The 18518-nt window shown below is 47.4% G+C and overlaps 2 protein-coding genes across 2 annotated transcripts in view; one reads left to right on the top strand and one right to left on the bottom strand.

Moving 5' to 3' along the window:
• The first annotated feature begins 784 nt into the window (after positions 1 to 784).
• On the top strand, positions 785 to 14420 carry LOC135816524 (inactive serine/threonine-protein kinase 19-like). The gene is made up of 8 exons (XM_065329722.1): positions 785 to 1117; positions 4738 to 4907; positions 5759 to 5897; positions 6305 to 6404; positions 10121 to 10218; positions 10578 to 10636; positions 11094 to 11179; positions 13691 to 14420. The coding sequence occupies exons 1-8, from the start codon at positions 1027 to 1029 to the stop codon at positions 13752 to 13754; spliced, it is 807 nt and encodes a 268-aa protein (XP_065185794.1). The 5' UTR covers positions 785 to 1026; the 3' UTR covers positions 13755 to 14420.
• Positions 13990 to 18518, bottom strand: part of LOC135816352 (inverted formin-2-like) — a 23104-nt gene continuing 18575 nt past the window's right edge. Inside the window, exons 13-17 of the mRNA XM_065329657.1 lie at positions 18234 to 18341; positions 17795 to 17865; positions 17026 to 17146; positions 15430 to 15594; positions 13990 to 14809 (exon numbers count right to left, since the gene is read on the bottom strand). Coding sequence (XP_065185729.1) covers positions 14582 to 14809; positions 15430 to 15594; positions 17026 to 17146; positions 17795 to 17865; positions 18234 to 18341 — 693 coding nt within the window. The 3' untranslated portion in view covers positions 13990 to 14581. The remainder of the gene's footprint in view (positions 14810 to 15429; positions 15595 to 17025; positions 17147 to 17794; positions 17866 to 18233; positions 18342 to 18518) is intronic.

The raw sequence follows: 18518 nt of genomic DNA, 5'->3' as shown, positions 1-18518 counted from the left end.
TCTGTTCTGTGTGATGTACTGTCGTGGACATGGAAATTCGGTCGCACGTCTAGTGGCCCCAGGACGCTGGCCATGCAGGCGTGGATAACGTGGACATGAATTATGCGCTGCAGCGCGCTGGTCGCATCGGATCAACATGACTTTGTGCACTGCACGCAGCGTTCTGTACACGCTGAGGGCCAGTGAGGGCGCCGGCCCCGGTCAATCGACTGGATTTCCATGTCCGCTACAGTAGGTGCATCTGTGTGTGTGTGTGTGTGTGTGTATGTGTGTGTGTGTGTGTGTATGTGTATCAGGTTATGTATGTGCTGGAAAGCAGATACGTGTAGAGTGTTTGTGCACTCATGGTTGCATGTTTGCATTTCAAGACTTTTATTGGAAGAGGTCTTATTCTTGACAATGGAGGCTTGTGCTGCAAGTTTCTTACTTTTCTATCACCGGTACATGCCGACGACTGAAAAATATACTAGTACTAAGTATCTGCTAACCTGGGTTTCGTGGGGTTACAACCAAGGAGTAGTACTGGTTACAACAACGGCACAAAAGACAGGAATCCAGAAAGACAAGAGTAAAGAAAAGAGTAGAGTCTTGTCTTGATCTTGCCGTCTTGACTTGAGATACATCTACACAAACATGCCTTGGTATCCGATCCGACTAGACTAGACTGACTATATCATGACGTCATGTTCGGCTTACATCGTGACGAAGATGACGACGCCTACATGCCACATCTGTCATCGACAGACTGCTGAGTTCATCACACGCACGAAACATGTTCATTCATGTTCAGCTCAGCTCACTGTAAAAAATTAATGGTGGAGCTGAAGCTCAGTGCCAGTGGAAGCTTCGTCTAGTGTTGCATGATTTCTTTGAAGGCCACATAACCAGCTGTGTCTTCACGTCTCATAGTGAGGTCTATTACCTTTCCACCAGCGAGTTTTTATTGAGTATTTGCTATTCCTGGTTCAAACGTTTGAAACAATTGTGTGAATGTAACGGATTCCAGGCCCGAGCCTGTGTGCAATTATGAAGCGCTCATTGCCGCCGCAGGTAGCTTCAGAAACCAGCGAAGCAGTGGCGAAGAAAGCTCGAAGCATTGACGAGGATTCTGGTTTGGGTAAGCTGACTTGACGAGGAGAAAACAGAAGAGAGAAAATTGCATTGTATTAAAAAAAACCTTCTACATTCCATTTCAAAACTATAGACGCGTACCTAGGCAAAAACCGTTATGCCAGCATCTATACCACATAAAATCTGTGATCACTTTGTGCATAATTTTTTCCAAATTTGGCGTCTGTTATCCAATCGTTTAGAAACTATATGAGAGTAATTGTGGAGCGGACCTGAGCAATATTCCGAAAAGTATTCTCTAAAAGTTCCAGCCAAATTTGAAATATTTCAAACCCTACGCGTCTATAGTTTTGAAATGGACTGTAGTCGGAGACAAGATCAGATGGCAATTATTGATAGAAGCACAACCAATACACAACCAACGGACACCGATTTGTTTTGACAGACCATGAGCTGCTTCCTTCATTCTCGCCCGTCATCAAGCAGAAGTAGTCACTGATGAATTCTGGAGAAAAACGTTTCTGTCAAAACGAATCGGTATCCGTTGGTTGTGGATTGGTTTTTGTTTCTATCAATATCTTTAAAAAAAACCTTATGATAGGCAAGGCCACTAGCACTGCTGGCCAACTAAGCACCATGCATGTCTGAAGTGCACGAGTGGTCGAATATGCATTAGTCAGCATATTCTGGTGCGTACGGCATGAGGTGTTGTTAGTAGAATGAAGAGTACAGTCATAACCCCCAGAGTGCGCACCTGGGATGGGGTTGTGGGACGGCGTAATCCGTGATGTACGTCGTTTTTTGGGTCGGACTCGCCTCATTCCATTGACGCGGTGCACCACGTACGTCCACACTTCCCCTGCTCATGATGTCGTTATTATGACGTGCAACACGGATTTCGCCGTCCCAGATCTGATAGGTGAACTTGCGCACTCTGGGGGGTTACTGTAAGACATGTAAATATAATGAGGAAGCAAATCTAACGTTTTAACGGGTGACATTGCTTCGTTATAATAAGTTCTGTTGAGGCTGTAAGGCCACGTATGTGATATGCCTGAAGACTGCAAGATCGTTACCGTATGTTCTCGTTAACCTATGGATTTGGGGCAATCGTTAAATGTGCGACTCGTTATAATAACATGTCTTACAGTATGTACTCTTGGTAGAATGCATTCTACCAAGAGTACATACTGTAAGACATGTTATTATAACGAGTCGCACATTTAACGATTGACGGGTTTTACTGTAATTCCCACAGTAGAACAGTGGAGCAAGGCTAGTTCGTTGCAACGGTTTTTTGCTCAATACAGTACAATCATCAGGCAACCTATTACATACTAATCCCCAAAACATGCATGTGGCATTGAGGTGACATGCCCAAGCTACAAGCAGTTATCACTTGAGGCTGATCTTCAAATGGAATAGTTGGGCCGTCGCGAAGCGCCATACACACGCACATGTGCACACACACACTCACACACACCCTCCTTCCTTCCTTGTACCACTGCTGTGTCCGGCTATGTGGCCCCCAAAGGGGCAGACTCGGATTTGTGCTGTCCATCAGGGCACTCGACGGGAGTGTCTTGTCGCGTTACATTTGTGGCGACTCTCATCCTGCCGTCGACGACAACTGCGGTGGCATACCGGGCATTGGAACGGCTTCGTTACCAGTAGAGTCCTGATGTTGACGATGTGCTCAACTCCGTCACGGCACCTCGGCCGCCATTTCTCCCTGTCCCGGGCGATGTCATTGAAGTCTTCAACTGGAATGCCGATGGAGGTAAGGCCAGCCTTTGCAGCATCCTTCCACCGCTTCCTGGAGCCACGAGGCGGGTGCTTAGCTGGCAAGGCACCGTACACCAGCTGCAGCGGAATGCGATTCCCCATCCGAGCAACGTGTCCCAGCCACCGGAGCCGGCGCCTCTGAACCTTATCGACGACACGCTCATGGTCACCACCCCACATGCGATGAACCTGGAGGGAAGAGATTCGGTTGCTGATCTGCCATCCCCGATCCACCGATAAGGCATTGACCTTATACATTGCAGGTGACATGACTCGAGCTTCCGTACGTCCCTCTGTCTCAGTGTCCAATTCTCTGAGCCATAGAGCAGGATAGCAAGGACCGTGACGCCATATACCACTCGTTTTGCACCGATGTGGAAATCATCATTGCAGAAAATGGTCTCTTTCAAGCTGAAAATGCACCCAAGGCAGCAGCGACTCGCCGCGATACATCGAATGTGCTGCGAGCATCGGGCGTAACCTGGCATCCCAGGTAGCGGAAGGCATCTACACACTCTACTGTGCCATCTAAAGGAGCTCTGTCTGGTGGTAATACTCCACTCCCGGCAGGCATGTACTTAGTCTTTGCTATGTTGACGGTCAAGCCAAACACGCTCGCGACTGTCTGGAAGGCAGAGAGAGAGAGAGAGAGAGAGAGCCCATTCAGCTCCAGCATACATGTTGGCAAGCAGCGCCGAGTCATCGGCAAATTGGCACTCAGTAATTCGAACCCGGGTGAGATCCCTTAGCCTTGTGTTGAATAAACGATTCACTCGGTATTGGGAAATGTCAATCCCGATCTCGTCACCATCCGCAATCATAACATGCCACCTATCGACAACAGCGCCCATGTATAGATTGAATAATACCGGCGCCATAGTACAACCTTGGCGTAAGCCAGTTCCAACGGATTTGGGGTCCAACAGAGTACCATCTATGCGGATAGATGCCGACATGACATCATGGAATCATGTTCCATTACTGGTGCTTTAATTCCCGTAGCTATGCAGGAGACGTTACTTCAACTTACTTCAGTAACGTCTGGCGCTAGCCAGGGTCCACACAGCTTTAATTTGGTGTTTATTTATTTGTTTGTTTGTTTGTGTCACGCCTTCGCTATCCCGTATCTGTCCCGTACCGTACCAGCAAACACAGCTGGTCACAAACAGCTGGCCACAATATTTGCTGGCGCTATCCCGTATCTGTCCCGTACCGTACCATCAAATACAGCTGGCCACAAACAGCTGGCCACAATATTCGTCGTATTATGTATACGACTCCCTGATGTATAGGGAGATTTTCTGGAAAGAAATAGGGAGACGAGGAAATGCAATTGGAATGGACGTTAGTTGCCGAATAGGTGATAGGATGCGTCAGCAAAAACGTACTTTGGAAGAGAGATCCCGTCATCTCCAAAATAAGCGTGAACGGGCGAGTCAGCGCTGGTCACAGGAAACGTCGGAAGAGAGATCCCGTCGACTCCAGAACGCCCGTGATCGGCAGAGTCAGCGCCAGTCCCAGGAAACGTCAGGACAGACATCCCGTCGACTCCAGAACGCCAGTGATCGGCAGAGTCAGCGCCGGTCCCAGGAAACGTCAGCACAGACATCCCGTCGACTCCAGAACGCCCGTGATCGGCAGAGTCAGCGCCGGTCCCGTAGCTATGCAGAAGACGTTACTTCAGTAACTCATTGAAACGTTTTTGCAATACAATGATGTAGCTAATCAAAGGAAAAAAACCATTTCCATCAGTTCTAACAACATGCACGATGAGCTAGGCAACAAAGCATAGCGTAGGGCCCTGAGCTTCCAAGCTCTCTCGTCATAGTCCAAACCTCTAACCCTGTGCTGTGCATGTTACTGTGTTTATTTCTCCTGCAGATGATGCCGACTTACTGGCGGCTGTACCGAGCGAAACCGAGGCGGCCATTCAGCTAGTCTCGGCCAGATTCCCGTCAGCCGGTGTTCTAGGCGGTGCCATGCCACCACTGGCTCTGAAGCACCAGCTCTACGCCGTGGTCAACGACAGGACGCTGGTCGATCGACAGCTGGTACGTACTGCCGTGCAGTTTTCCCGCTTTCTCCCGGCCTTATTGATTAGTCAAGCCATTCATGTTCACTGGTTGAGGGAATGGAAAAGGGAAAAGTCTGAAGAAAAATTTGACTGTCACCACCAGTACTTTCACTGCCTTCTCATCAGATGGAGTACAGGCAAAAAGGAACTGACCAAGGACTGCACAATGACTTGTATACAGTACAGTAGTGGTGTGATAACAACGGCTCAAAGAAGAGTAGCTAAAAACAACACCCTAAAATGCATAATCTGACTCTCACGCATATAAAGGAATGACAAAAAATGAAACAATTTCACACTTGGGCTGTTTGGCCGGTCGTCAACAGCTTGTTACTTCTGTACCTTGGTAGTCTATTGTTGTCGCAGTACATTACACTCTTTGCTTGGTTTCTTCGCACTGGCACCTCTTTGCCATTCCTCCTGTGTGTAGGAGGTTATGCGTTTCACCGTGTTGTTTTTAGCTACTCTTGCTTGTGCTGTTGTTATCACATCACTACTGTTTATATATCATTGTGCAGTGCTTGGTCAGCTTCTTTCTGACTGTGTTTCACCTGATGAGAAGGGCACTAGTGGAAGAGTTACTAGTAATTGAGGATGTTGATTGTGAGGAGCCTGAAGCTTTTTCTTTTCTTAGGTTTTATTTGTATACTGGTGTGCTACCTGTATTGCAGACAGTAATGTGCATGCCTACATGTACCCAGTATGCTGTAGAATAAGCTCCAAGCTTGCAACCAATAGCAGCTTCTTTGCACCTGGACATCAGGTCTTCCTCTGAAGCGGCTCTCAACTTCACCTCTTCCTTTCTCACTTATTTTGTTGTTGCTGAAGGTTGATTTGTCTCAACGAGGTGTTGTTCAGCAGTTCCACTTGACGACGGGACTCGATGAGTACGCGGTCGTCTTCCAGAGTGACTACAAGCGACATGTGCAGGGCTGCTGCGTGTCGACGGACACCGAATCTGACATAGGTATGGCCGTGTGTGTGTCCTTTTATCATGTTTGTAGCTGTAGACTAAGAGGTCACGTGGCTAGTCAGAGTGTATCATATTTTCTCATGTCAGAGGCGTATGCCGACGTGTTGTATCTACCCCAAGAGAGGGAGGGAGAAAGAGAGGGAGAGTGAGAGAGAGAGAGAGAGAGAGAGAGAGAGGGAGGGAGGGAGGGAGGGAGGGAGAAAGAGAGTGAGAGTGAGAGAGAGAGAGGGAGAGGGAGAGGGAGGGAGGGAGAGAGAGGGAGGGAGAGTTCTGAAGTAACAACGGTACCGCACGCAAGGTACACTGTATTTGTCTAGGATCTGTAACTGTACTGTTACTCTTGTCTGTATCATTATTAATGCAAAGTGCACCGGTTTGTTTTTGATTTCTCTCGCTGTCAGGCAAGTTAGTGGACTCACTGCTGGAAGGTGTTCACGGCGATGTGACGGTCAGCAAGGAGCTTCTGAAGGAAAGGTTGGAGTTCTCGGAGAGTGATGTGACGTGAGTGCATTATTTTTATGCCCAAATACCGTACTTGCACGATTTGGGTCCCGAAGTACTACTCACGAGAGGGCACTGCTCAAGAGACTGAGAGGGCATTATTATTTCAATGCTTGTGCAATTGTATTGTCATCAGTATACGGAATTACGTATAACCCTGAAACTATGGTGCCTACATCAAGGGGTGGCAAATGGAAGAGAAGTATGGCTCAACAGAAACTGCGACAGGAACACAAGCAAAGCAATACCAAATTGGCATGAGTGCTTGATTTCAAGCCTGGGGCACTATGAAAGAGAGGGCCTTTTTTATTCGCTCTTCGCGACAGGGGCACTATTCAAGACAGGTTTTTAATTGCGAGAGTGCAATATGGATGCCCGTAGGCTACGCAGTAGGTACTACATTGTACATGGCCTGGGCCTTGTAGCACCTACTGTGTGGTGTGTACCAGTGGTGTACCCTACGCCAGAGACTAGGGATTCCCGGCCAGGGTACAAGTACGGTGTGGGAGCAGTGTGACTTAGGGCGCATTTGATTGGTCGGATCCGGAACAGGATCGTTCAGAACAGGGGCGTTTGATTGGTCGGATCCGGAACAGGATCGTTCAGAACAGGGGCGTTTGATTGGTCGGATCCGGAACAGGATTGTTCAGAACAGGGGCATTTCATTCGATTGGTCGGATCCGGAACAGGATCGTTCAGAACAGGGGCGTTTGATTGGTCTGCACTGCTTTTGGAGTGTTTGGAACATGTTCTGGTCACTCCGACCCCCAAGGCTGGAGCAGCCAGAGCAAGTTGCAAAGCCCAATGAAAACCAGACAGGGCTACGCAATGAGTTTAGTTTTTGTTTCGATTCGAACCGATTCAGACATGTTTCGGGATTTTGTAAATGACGTGGTCAAGTGCATGGAGGTCTCCACTTCCATTATTGAATTTGTGTTTGTCTTCGAAGCTTCGAAGCATCTTCTCCAGTTGTGTTTGCCTTTCAACTTCAAGTAGTTTGTTTCGCCTTCGTCATGGATTCTGGAGATCCTGAGAGGAAGAGTGGCTTCTGTTGGTCCCATTCTCTCAACCTGTCCCTGATTACGAAGCCGCACACGCCGAGATGAAATGTTTTCGGATGAGAGAGAGAGAGAACGAGAGAGAGAGAGAGAGAGAGAGAGAGAGAGAGAGAGAGAGAGAACGAGAACGAGAGAGAGAACAAGAGAGAGAGAACGAGAGAGAGAGAACGAGAGAGAGAGAACGAGAGAGAGAGAGAGAACGAGAGAAAGAGAGAGAGAGAGAGAGAGAGAGAGAGAGACAAAGAGAGAGAGAGAGACAGAGATGCGCATCTGCTACAGCCTGATGTACGCAAGATTACTGCATGATATCGCCGGTCCAAAATCAATATGAGAGTGCAAAGAGAAAGACAAACCAAAAAGGAATATCAGCACAGAATAGAATTGATGAGCTTTGTCAATCAAGCAGATAATTCTTGATCATGTCTCCCTTGTGCTCACCTGATGAATCCGCTGCATGAAAGAGTGGTGCGTTGTGTATAGGCTCCTCTGGTAGACCGAGAAGAAAGTCGTTCCCATTATCATGTTCCATAATCGCCATGTTGTGCAGCACACATGCTGCGGTGATAACATTGGGTGCATTTTCAACGTTTGACGTGTTCAAGTATTGCAGCTGCCGCCAACGCCCTTTGAGTAACGCAAACGCCTTCTCAATAACCATCCTGGAGCCGGAGTGCTTGAAGTTGAGGTGGCGTTGAGCTTCAGTCAGATGACCATTGTCACGGTAAGGAGTCAGTAGCCATGAAAGCAACGGATAAGCCGAATCACCAATGATGAAGGTTTCATTGGGGAAAAACTTGGCTTGATCATCGAGGGCATGTTGCTTTAGTGGAGAATTATTGAAGACGCGCGCATCATACAGAGCCCGGCCAGCCAACTTACACGTCTGTAAACAAGAGATTGGCGTCGCATACTGCTTGCAATACCATTGAATAAAATTTCTTGCGGTTCAGGTAGACGTCCTTTGCCTCCTTCGGCGCCTTGATCGGTATTATGTGAACCATCTATTGCGCCCACAATGCCATGCATTGATTTAAGGGAATGGAATTTCCTTTCCGTATCCAGAATTCCTTGAGCTTCCGGCCAAGAAATCAAAAGTGGGGCTAGTTCTGTTAATGCTTGGCACACACGCCTTGCAGCAAACCAAACTGTCGATTTTGAGAGACCCATTTTATCGCTCACCTCGCGTATCGTGCTCTTTGAACCCAGCCACCACAGGGTTATCAGGATCTGCTTTCGAACTGGTACTGCTGGTCTCCCTCCATGGTCTGCTGTAACTGAGAAAAGTGGAGAACCCTGGAGCTTTTCGACAACAATATCCACAGTACGTTGTGAGAGACGAAAATGTGATCTGAAGTCACTGTCTGTTTGCTGGGGGATAATGACTTCACCGTAACCATGCTGTCTTGGCACGTATTCACGACGCCCTTGCACGGCCAGCAGCGTAGCAGCAGATGTATCAAAAACTGCTAGATCAATTAGATCATTCAAAAGTCGCGGACAACGACCAGCTAGTACACCTCCGTTAGACAGCAGAATACACAGAACCGCCGAGACAATCGCAGCAGCTTGTCTCCTCTTCTTCCTTTTCCTGCGTCGCAAACGATCCATGCTTGCAATCAATCACAAGCCAGAAGTAGACACGTCAAATGATTAACAACAACAATCAACAATCTCTACAATCTGTAGTAAAATCTACGATGACATTTTTTCATCTTGAGGAACGTAAAAAAATCTATCAACTCTGTGGAAATTTTGAAGTTCGCGGCATGGTGAGCTATCATGAGTTCTACAATATTTCTGGCAAAAATATGATCTGTTTGTTCTGTTTTCTGTTTGATTGGGAACTGTTGTTCTGACTGCTCCAGTGAATCTGATCTGAATCCGGATTCACCAATCAAACATGCCCTTACCAACACACCGGGAGTTACATGGATATGAATCCAGCGCGGGATTTATTTCGCCTCGTCTCCTGTGACCATGGCTAAACGGGCGCTGATTGGCTGAAAACAGCTCCACCCCGCCTCCGTACCGCACCATGGTGTTCAGTCCTGTATTGGACAGTTGCTGGTGTTATGCCACAAAATTAAGCTTAGGTATTTTGGCCAGAAACCAGAAGCGCTCTGAAAATCTCTGGGGTTCTTTCCACAGGTTCTCTTAGAATAGGCTTGTTTCTGCCTGGTGCTTAACTTGACACTGTGGAGTGTGCCCCATAAGGAAATTATAATTTAAAAATAGCAATGACTACTATAATAATGTAGTAGTAAGAATTCCGCAGTCATCACCATACATCATCGAAGTCATAACTTGCCAAGGGCCGATCTTGTCGTAGCATGACCTGATGTGTGGGGCTGCAGGTCTGAAGCTTGGATACTAGTGGGATAATCAAGAAATCGATTTTTGAGCCTGAATTTAGCCTAAGTTCAAGTAAGTTGTAATGTGGAATACTTGCATTGTGATGCGTATGTGTGTATGTGTGTGTGTGTGTGTGTGTGTGTGTGTGTGTGTGTGTGTGTGTGTGTGTGTGTGTGTGTGTGTGTGTGTGTGTGCGTGTGTGTGTGCGTGCGTATGTGCGCGTGTGTGTGTCTGCCTGTCTGTGTCTGTGTGTGTCTGTGTGTGCGTGCGTGTGTGTGTGCGTGTGTGTGTGTGTTATAAATTCAGGTTACTAGTGAGCAGTGGCGTGCTGGTGATGTGCAATGTCAATGCATGGTACTTGGCCATACCAAATGCAAGTGTCTTCGTCAAGGCGCTCACTAAAGGTACTCATGACAAATCCTTTTGTTTCTTCATTCTGTTCCATGTCCGAGCATCTACATGTTTTCCGTGTTGTGGATTTACATGTACTTTTGTGTGTGCATGTGCATGTGTATGTTTGTATGTGTGTGTGCATGTTTGTATGTGTGTGTGTGTGTGTGTGTGTGTGTGTGTGTGTGTGTGTGTGTGTGTGTGTGTGTGTGTGTTTCTAAGTTATGGCAAAGCCCTTTGTAGCCTGGCCATCTTCATTAACGAAGAGATGAGTTCCGCATCATCACTGTAATTGGTAAAGCCAAGGATGAAAGATGGCTGCATGATCTTATTCATGAATTACCTCTGTTCCTTGTTGCTTGTGTTTGTGTAGGTCGTCAGTTGATTTTACGTTCTATTCGGCAGCAGCGGCACAAGGAAATACTTCAATTGGTGAGTGCATTGGCTGTGGAACAGCGTGAATATGAAGTACACCGATACATGCTCCGTGCCCCATATGCCGCATGCACATGTTGACTGTGGAGCCCGGTGTGGCTGTGCGAGATGCGTTCATGGACAGTACGGGTATAAGAAGTTATTTATTTGTTATGCCGGGTCCATTGGCATATGTGCCCCTCTGGAAATGGTACTCACTAGTTAAGGGAATGGAAAAGGAATTAGAAAAATTAGAAAAATTAGAAAATGAATTTCAAGGTTCACGTGAGACTCAGTTGGACGGAGTTGTCCGCATTCGTAGGAACATCACCCTCAAGGATCAAGGCGCAGATGCAGCTCCTAAAGCGGTGGGAGGTGAATAAATCCGACCCACCACCGAAGCGGTTGAAATGACTATGAATGTCAAACGTTCTAATTCTGGCTTTGTGCGCTATGCTTCCATGTGGTTGTGCAGGAGCTGGAGCAGCGGCGTATATCTGGCATTCGCCTGGGCATCCTGTACCATATCTATGACATCAAGGGTGGAGACTATGTCACAAGGTTAGATAGAGCCCCTCTTCGTGAAACACTGTATTCTATGGCTGGTACATGTGTGTTCGAGTAGTGTTGCCACACCCTGTGGCGTGCAGAACGCCAGCTTTGTATTATAGAGGTGGTTGCAGGGTAACCTTGAAAACACTCACCAGATCAAAGTGCCCAGTACAAAATTCAAAATAATTGGTGTTGAAACGAGCATATCTATAACAAACGAGCCATCAGTCCCACTAACGAGCAAGCTCTAAGTTCGATTTTTTCCAGCTGGTTCAAATTATCACCGCCGGCATTTGGGGTTGCTGCTGCTTCACTTCGGACTGCTGTTTGGTGTCGAGATGTCTTTTCAGCGCCGTCGTTGAGCAGCCTTTGAAAGAATAGACCATTTCAAAGATTGCAAGTAGCCCTGTTCTACGCTGCATCCCGGGAGAAAACTTCCAAACGACTGAGCGTAACTCGCACTCGAATGGAGAGTTGACAGAAGCATGTCCTGCGACAGGTCGGCAGATGCGGAACAAGACGTCAGTGGAGTCCACCAAAGCTGCAACGACAACTGAAACAACTCAGTGCCGTGCAGGTACACAGTCACTGTAACTGCGAGTGATTTTCACTTTGCGCGGGACTGGACTCTCGGTCAACCAGGGAGTCATAAAATATTCTACGACTCCCGGTCGACGTGTCCTGCCTTGTGTACGTAGTACGGTGTTCGTTAGTGCAAATGAGCTGGCCTCACAAACGAGCCGAGTTTCTGGCGAGCGAGCTAACGGGTACCCGGTGAGATCGTTTCAACACTAAAAATAATAGTCTGCGCTGCAGAGCCCCCCCCCCCCCCTTTTAGAGGTCATGCAAAGGAATGACATCATAGGCCGTCGAAGTCTGACGTCATAGCTTCTTGACAACGCGTAGTTACTTGGCCAAGTGGTGACAAACAAAAGTCGCATCACCTGCACTTGTCGTGTTTCCAGTGGCAGCAGCATGCAGTGAACACAGCCACAGCATCATTTTGACTGAGAAGCACGGGTGCGAGACTATTTATTTCAAATAAACTGCTACTTGTCGCCGAGTTTGTAGTTTTCGCTTTGTGGAGAAGGAGAAGCCGTAGCTGATTTTTGCTTGGCCACTGCTGTGCCTGTACTGTCGTTCGGCTTTACAGTCATGTAGTTGCCGGCCAAGAAGCAATGATGGGTGTCTCTGTTATTTCTATCACAGCGGTTGCTGATTTCTTTTAGTTCTGAGACCAACCAACTCTGGGCTCGTTTCCTTGTCCAGCGGAAATCAGAACTCCTATCTCTCAGGTGCTGGTGAACACTCAGCAGGAAAAACACTGCACGATGGCTTGAGAGCGAAGGAGAAACTTCTTTAAGTAAAACCAAATTTGAAGTCGCGATCTTGCACCAGCGAGCCCCAGTCAAAGTGATGCCGTGACCGTTGGAAACACGACGAGTGCAAGTGACGCGGTTTTTGTTTGCCACCACTGGGCCTTGTAACTACTAGTTTTCAGGCAGCGTGACGTAAGCACTTCAACGGCCTATTGTACATGCTAGTGATGATGCTCCAGGTACATGTTCCAAGTACATGCCGTGTAGTATATGCTTTGTAGTGAGTGGCCAACCTACGCTTGTGATCATGATACCACCGACACGTACACAACAACTCAAAGGATAATGGCATGGATGGCAGGTGTAAATGTACCATAAAGAAAAGTAGTACTGGTAGACATGGTTTGCATTTTTACCGCTCGCTCTTACCGTTTTTTTAGTCTTTTCTAGACATGATCAGCATCTCGGTCGTTCTCCCGCTAAACAAAGCCTTCTAAGTTCCATCATCGAAACAATAGGGAGGTTCTGGAGTACGATTTTTCGTGCCAAAATCCGTGGAGGCTCTACGGATTTTTTATACGTCGTTTTCGAGCAGTGAAAAGTTCCGGGGTACGGAACTGATATGTGTTTGCCGTCATTGCCTAGGTTACGATCGCAAACACGTCACATTCCCGCGCTATGTCTTTTTATTTTAAAAATTTGTACCGAAATCAAAACTTCCCGCGAAAAATCGATGTTTCTCGTACCAAATTTGTACGCGAAAAATCTTTCTGCACCCGATGACGCAAAATCTCCATACGAAACATGGTTCGTATGAAAGCCAGTCCACACGGATTCTCCGTGCCGAAAAATCGTATGGAGCACGCCTGGAAAAAATCCGTAGCGCTCATACGGATTTTGGCACGGAAAATCGTACCCCGGAACCTCTCTAATACCAAACCGACAGTATTTTGGGTGCTGGGTACGAGTACTGTTGGATTTAGCATACTCCCTTCAGTGACACAGATACCCCGGTAACATATGCACTTGTTGAGGAGTCACACAGATACCCCGGTAACATATTCACTTGTTGAGGAGTCACACAGATACCCCGGTAACATATTCACTTGTTGAGGAGTCACACAGATACCCCGGTAACATATTCACTTGTTGAGGAGTCTTTTAAAATGTCCTATCGTGCTTTCATGTTTTGGATATGCAGTGTGTCCACAACTTCTGGGGACCTCCTGAGGCTAGTTGAAGATAAAAAGAAAACAAGGAGATGATGAAGACTGCAGTCCATGCTTTTCCTGCTCTCTCTCCTCTCTCTCTCTCCCCCCCCCCCCCCCCCCCCCCCTCTCTCTCTCTCTCCTCTCCCCCTGTCCTTGCTGCATAAAACTAATAATGACTGTCTGTAGGTAGGGTTTTGGTTTTAGGGATTTCGTTTTCCACCTGGGCATTTATTATTACCGCACACATGAATTTCTAAATACCATATGCTGCACGCACACAACACACATCTGAAGGTTGCGTGTATATCGCAGGTCAAGTTGAATAAGTTATACTGAGCATTCAAGTGGTGTACACACAGCATTAGCAAGTAGGTTTGAAGTAATAATAGTTGAGGCATATCCTCTCCCTTCTTTAGGACAGAACTATTCACGGCGCCAGCGCAAACATATTTCGTAACTTATGATAACGGAGAAGAAAGATGAGTCAATTGAATCAAAACACGTATCAAACAAATTTAAAAGAAGGATATATAGGATTTGATAATGCCGTTCTGTATGTTCTTATTATGTGATCGGTAAAATATATCTCGGCTGATATGCATGCACACATTTTCCTCATTTCCCTGGCTCCTTACATAGTTCATTTGTCATGCTATACTTCTTCAGATTTTCCTTTCTACAACATTACCAATTTATTGAACATGCCTTTCTTATCTGTCATCATGCTGCCGGTTGGCGAAGAACGGGGGGATCAGCCTTGTAGCCTTGACCGTTCTTATTTTCATGCACAGTTGAGTCAGCCTGTTCGTTCTTCGGAGACTGCCAGTACTGTACTGTATGCTGCTGAGATGGTTGACGGTTGACTGGTGCTTCGAGATCTATTATTCATCACTTGCTGAGCGGCGCGCGGTTTTCAGCTGGAAGCCACCGCGTATCTCTCCCATCAGGTTATCAAGTATGTTGCCACCCTCGACCAGCGGTGCAGAGCCCATTGGCTGCTTGCTTCCTCCGGCAGCGCCCTTCTTCTCGGCCTTCTTTTTGGCTTCCTCCTCCAGCTGGAGTTTGCGTCTGCGCGTTCTCTCCTCCAGCTCGCGTCGCTTTGCGTTCTCCTTTAGCGCGTGAAATGTCCGTGACACGCACATATGCATGCACACACGCACATACACACACACACACACACACACACACACACACACACACACACACACACACACGCACGCACGCACCCATACACACACGCACACACTCGCACACACACACACACACACACACACACACACGCACAGCGCATACACACAATTATGTAATGCGTATTAACATGCGCATGCAGATAGACAAACATACGAGCAGACGGCACACACATACACGAACACGCATGTGCATGCACACAATGTGCGGTCATTTGCACAAACATATGCACAAACAGATGCGCAATCAGACAGCTGTCGACGAATATGTACCGGCTGGAGTAAGTGTGGCTGAAATTACGAAATCACAACTACATCTAGAAATTAACTTTACAGTCGGTCAGAAGGCCTTGGGAGGTTGATAGGTGAGGAGGGTTGCCTAAAGCAGTGATGTTTTTTTAGAATTCTGCTCTCACGTTTTCAGTCAAAGCTGAATTCTTCAGCCAGGTGTTTATGACCTTGTAAGATCCTAAGCATGCTATTCGATGCTCCTACATACGCATCCAGTGTAAGGAGAAGGGGATCATCTTTATTATGCTCACCTGTCCCGCCTCAGCAAGTCGTTTGCAAAACTTGAGCAACACCTGGAAAGTGCCTTCCAGATCGAAGTCCTTGGGCGTCTCCAGGAAGTACACTGCCAGCTCGTCTTTCTTGTCCGTCAGCTTCTTGATTGACGCTGAGACGCTGGCGACTTCATCAACTGCTTTCTGTGCGATTGATAAGAACGATTTTAGGTCACAAGCAAAGCCAGATTTCTCATTACTGTTTTCTGATGATCGCTTAGTACGTGAAACTCGGCATAAAAACACTTTCTCTGTCGGCATTAAAACACTTTCTCTGTCGGCATTAAAACACTTTCTCTGTCGGCATAAAAACACTTTCTCTGTCGGCATTAAAACACTTTCTCTGTCCTCCTATTGTTTGCAAAGCTAGTAAGTGTAGGTGACCACTAAACCTTGTTACGTTGTTCATGGCCTTCAAAATAATACTTCAATAAGTGCGGGTAATCAGGACTGGTTTGCTCACTTGGCTGGTTTCCAGGTGTGACGTGCCAGTGTTGTCTTTGACCTCTACACAACCTGCCCGCACGCGCGGTCCGCACGGACACAGCGCCAAAAGGGGACCTCGTATAGGTCACAAATATACACACACGGCCAAAGGGGTCCGCACGGACACAGCGCCAAAAGGGGACCTCGTATGGGTCACCAATACACACACACGGCCAAAGGGGGACCTTCTAGAGGTCACGTATAACACCAGTTTTCATGCTCCTTGGAGTTGCGTACAAGATAGCAACAAACAAATTGTCACAACATTTTTGTTTCTCAACGGATTTTCACAACTCGGCTTATTGGAAAGCTCCTTTCCTGCTCGTCATCTTCCACGTACTTTCAGAGCATACAGTACCTCAAAGAGGCCCCTAGCCTCGCCAACAGTGTCCAGGCTACAGTGCGCCAGTTTGGCATCAAGACCACGCTCAACTATTTCCTTCGGTTCGGGGCTCATACTCAACGTAGAACTACGATTCAAACTGCATCGAGCTCGTGAGATTCAAGCGATTCAAATGATGTACTCATACGTCATGCTGCCTTTCACACATCATTGGGAAATCCCCTTGAATCAGAAAGTAAGAAAAATGTTCAGATCGAAATCGCGCGTTCAATTTATCACCGCTCGATCATTTGTTGAGCTATCGCCACACCGAAAACACCTCTGGAAAGCGCTTTCCAAGACCGTTCCAATGAGCTATAGATCTTCGCGATGCGATAATCCGCTCCAGAGTTATCGCTGTTTGTACAGTGATCTATCAGTGCGTACGGTACGTGGACTGTACAAAAAGTATAGCGCGAGTATACTCGTCATGGCCCAGACGCGATGGGGTCTGCATGACGAGTATACTTGTCATAAACCCGGAAAGGGTTAAGAATGATGATGGCAATGTAACGGCAGGAACGCAGCCCACACACACACACACTGTTACAGGGTACAGCTCCTTGCCCGGACTTCAAACTATAGCTTAGTTTTCAAGGAATACTAATACAGTTTCAGTTTTAGACGGACCACCTTCCACAGTCTGCGTACCAATATCCCTCCTTTTATAGCTTATATGCCTATATATGGTGAAACTGTAACCTTACGTCCAGATAGTCCTTGGCCTGTTCCTTGATGTCATCCGACACGGTCGCTATGTTCTTCTGGGCCATCATGAGTCGGTTAGAGAGTGCACTGCACTCACTTTGTACATTGCTCACTGATAGCCTGTGTGTGCACAGGGAACAAACACACACACAAAGGAAAGGGACAGGGACAAGGACAAGATAGCTCAGTGGTCAGAGCATCGCTGGCCTCAAGCGAAGGTCCCTGGTTCGAGTCCTGGTGGTTACCTTTCCCATTCGCATCTTTCCCTCAAACATGTGCAGACAAGATATTACTACATGGACAAGTATATTACCAAGAGTCCATAACCCCAAGAGTGTGCAACTCTGTACATGGGGATCCACGGGGCGGAATTCCAACAGTACGTCAAAAATGATGGACACGTTCGTTGCGCTTGCACTACTCCCTGGTTCCAAGCACCGCGGAATGCAGAGTTGTGTACAGTGTGCCTCAGCGGCATGACGTAATGTTGGAATTCTGCCGCGCAGTGGGCCTACTGCAGCCAGACCCCAGTTGCACACTCTCGGGGTTATGGTCTCTTGATATTACTGTCAGCGGTAGGTCTTGAATGTACAATTTTGCTCAAATTCCGGACTGCGGACGAAGGAGTGATCTTCTGTACAAATACGGAAGGTTGGCGGCACTGCTAATGAGTATGTCACAGTATGTGTTCCGGTCAAAGCATCAACACCACCCATCCATGCTAGCAGTATCTTAGTCGAAGCAAAGAAGTGCCACCTGTCTACTTACCGCGTTGCCTTTTCCAGTATGCCTAGCTTCTGGGGCAGTCCGAGCAACTCCGGGTGCTTCTGTTCAATGAACTAGAGAAGAGTGTAGTGTAGCGGAGGAGATAGAGAACGAGAGAACGGGAGAGAGAGAGGGAGAGACCGAAAGATGGATGAATGGATGGACGGATGGATGGATGGACAGCCGGACGGACGGAGAGAGAGAGGATAGAAAACTAGATGGAAAAGCCTGAAAGAGAGCATAATTGAGAAAACTGGGCAAACATTGCGTAATTGCAGCCCTATTCTGCCAGTGATGCAGAGTACAGACTCTAAGGATCTGCATACTATTCGCTCAATTCTCACATGAAACCCATCACAGTCTGCACAAAGTAGCTGTGTAGACCAGGGCACACACGTGTGCGGTACCAGCAACGCCTGTACTCGTATGCACTAGGGCTCACCTCTGCTAGGAAGTGCACCAGTGTCATACGCGGTGCGTTTGCACGCGTGTCGTCCAGCTTGAGGAGCGTCTCCAGACGAAAGCCAGCCGCATTGCCTGCATTTCCGCCCTATCCATTGATACATGAACAACGCACACTGATGATTATCGATCAGCTAACTTCACTGCCTGAGGTACGGACCGTATCACTGATAGTCACATTCCATGCATGCACCACATGGGTACTTCAACCATGTGTTTCATGACATGTTCAAATCCAGGGCAGACAGCAGACACAGTTTCTCGG

This window comes from Sycon ciliatum, chromosome 1, assembly GCF_964019385.1.
Source record: "Sycon ciliatum chromosome 1, ocSycCili1.1, whole genome shotgun sequence".
Lineage (NCBI taxonomy): Eukaryota > Metazoa > Porifera > Calcarea > Leucosolenida > Sycettidae > Sycon > Sycon ciliatum.
This window is presented reverse-complemented; position numbering and strand designations above follow the sequence as displayed.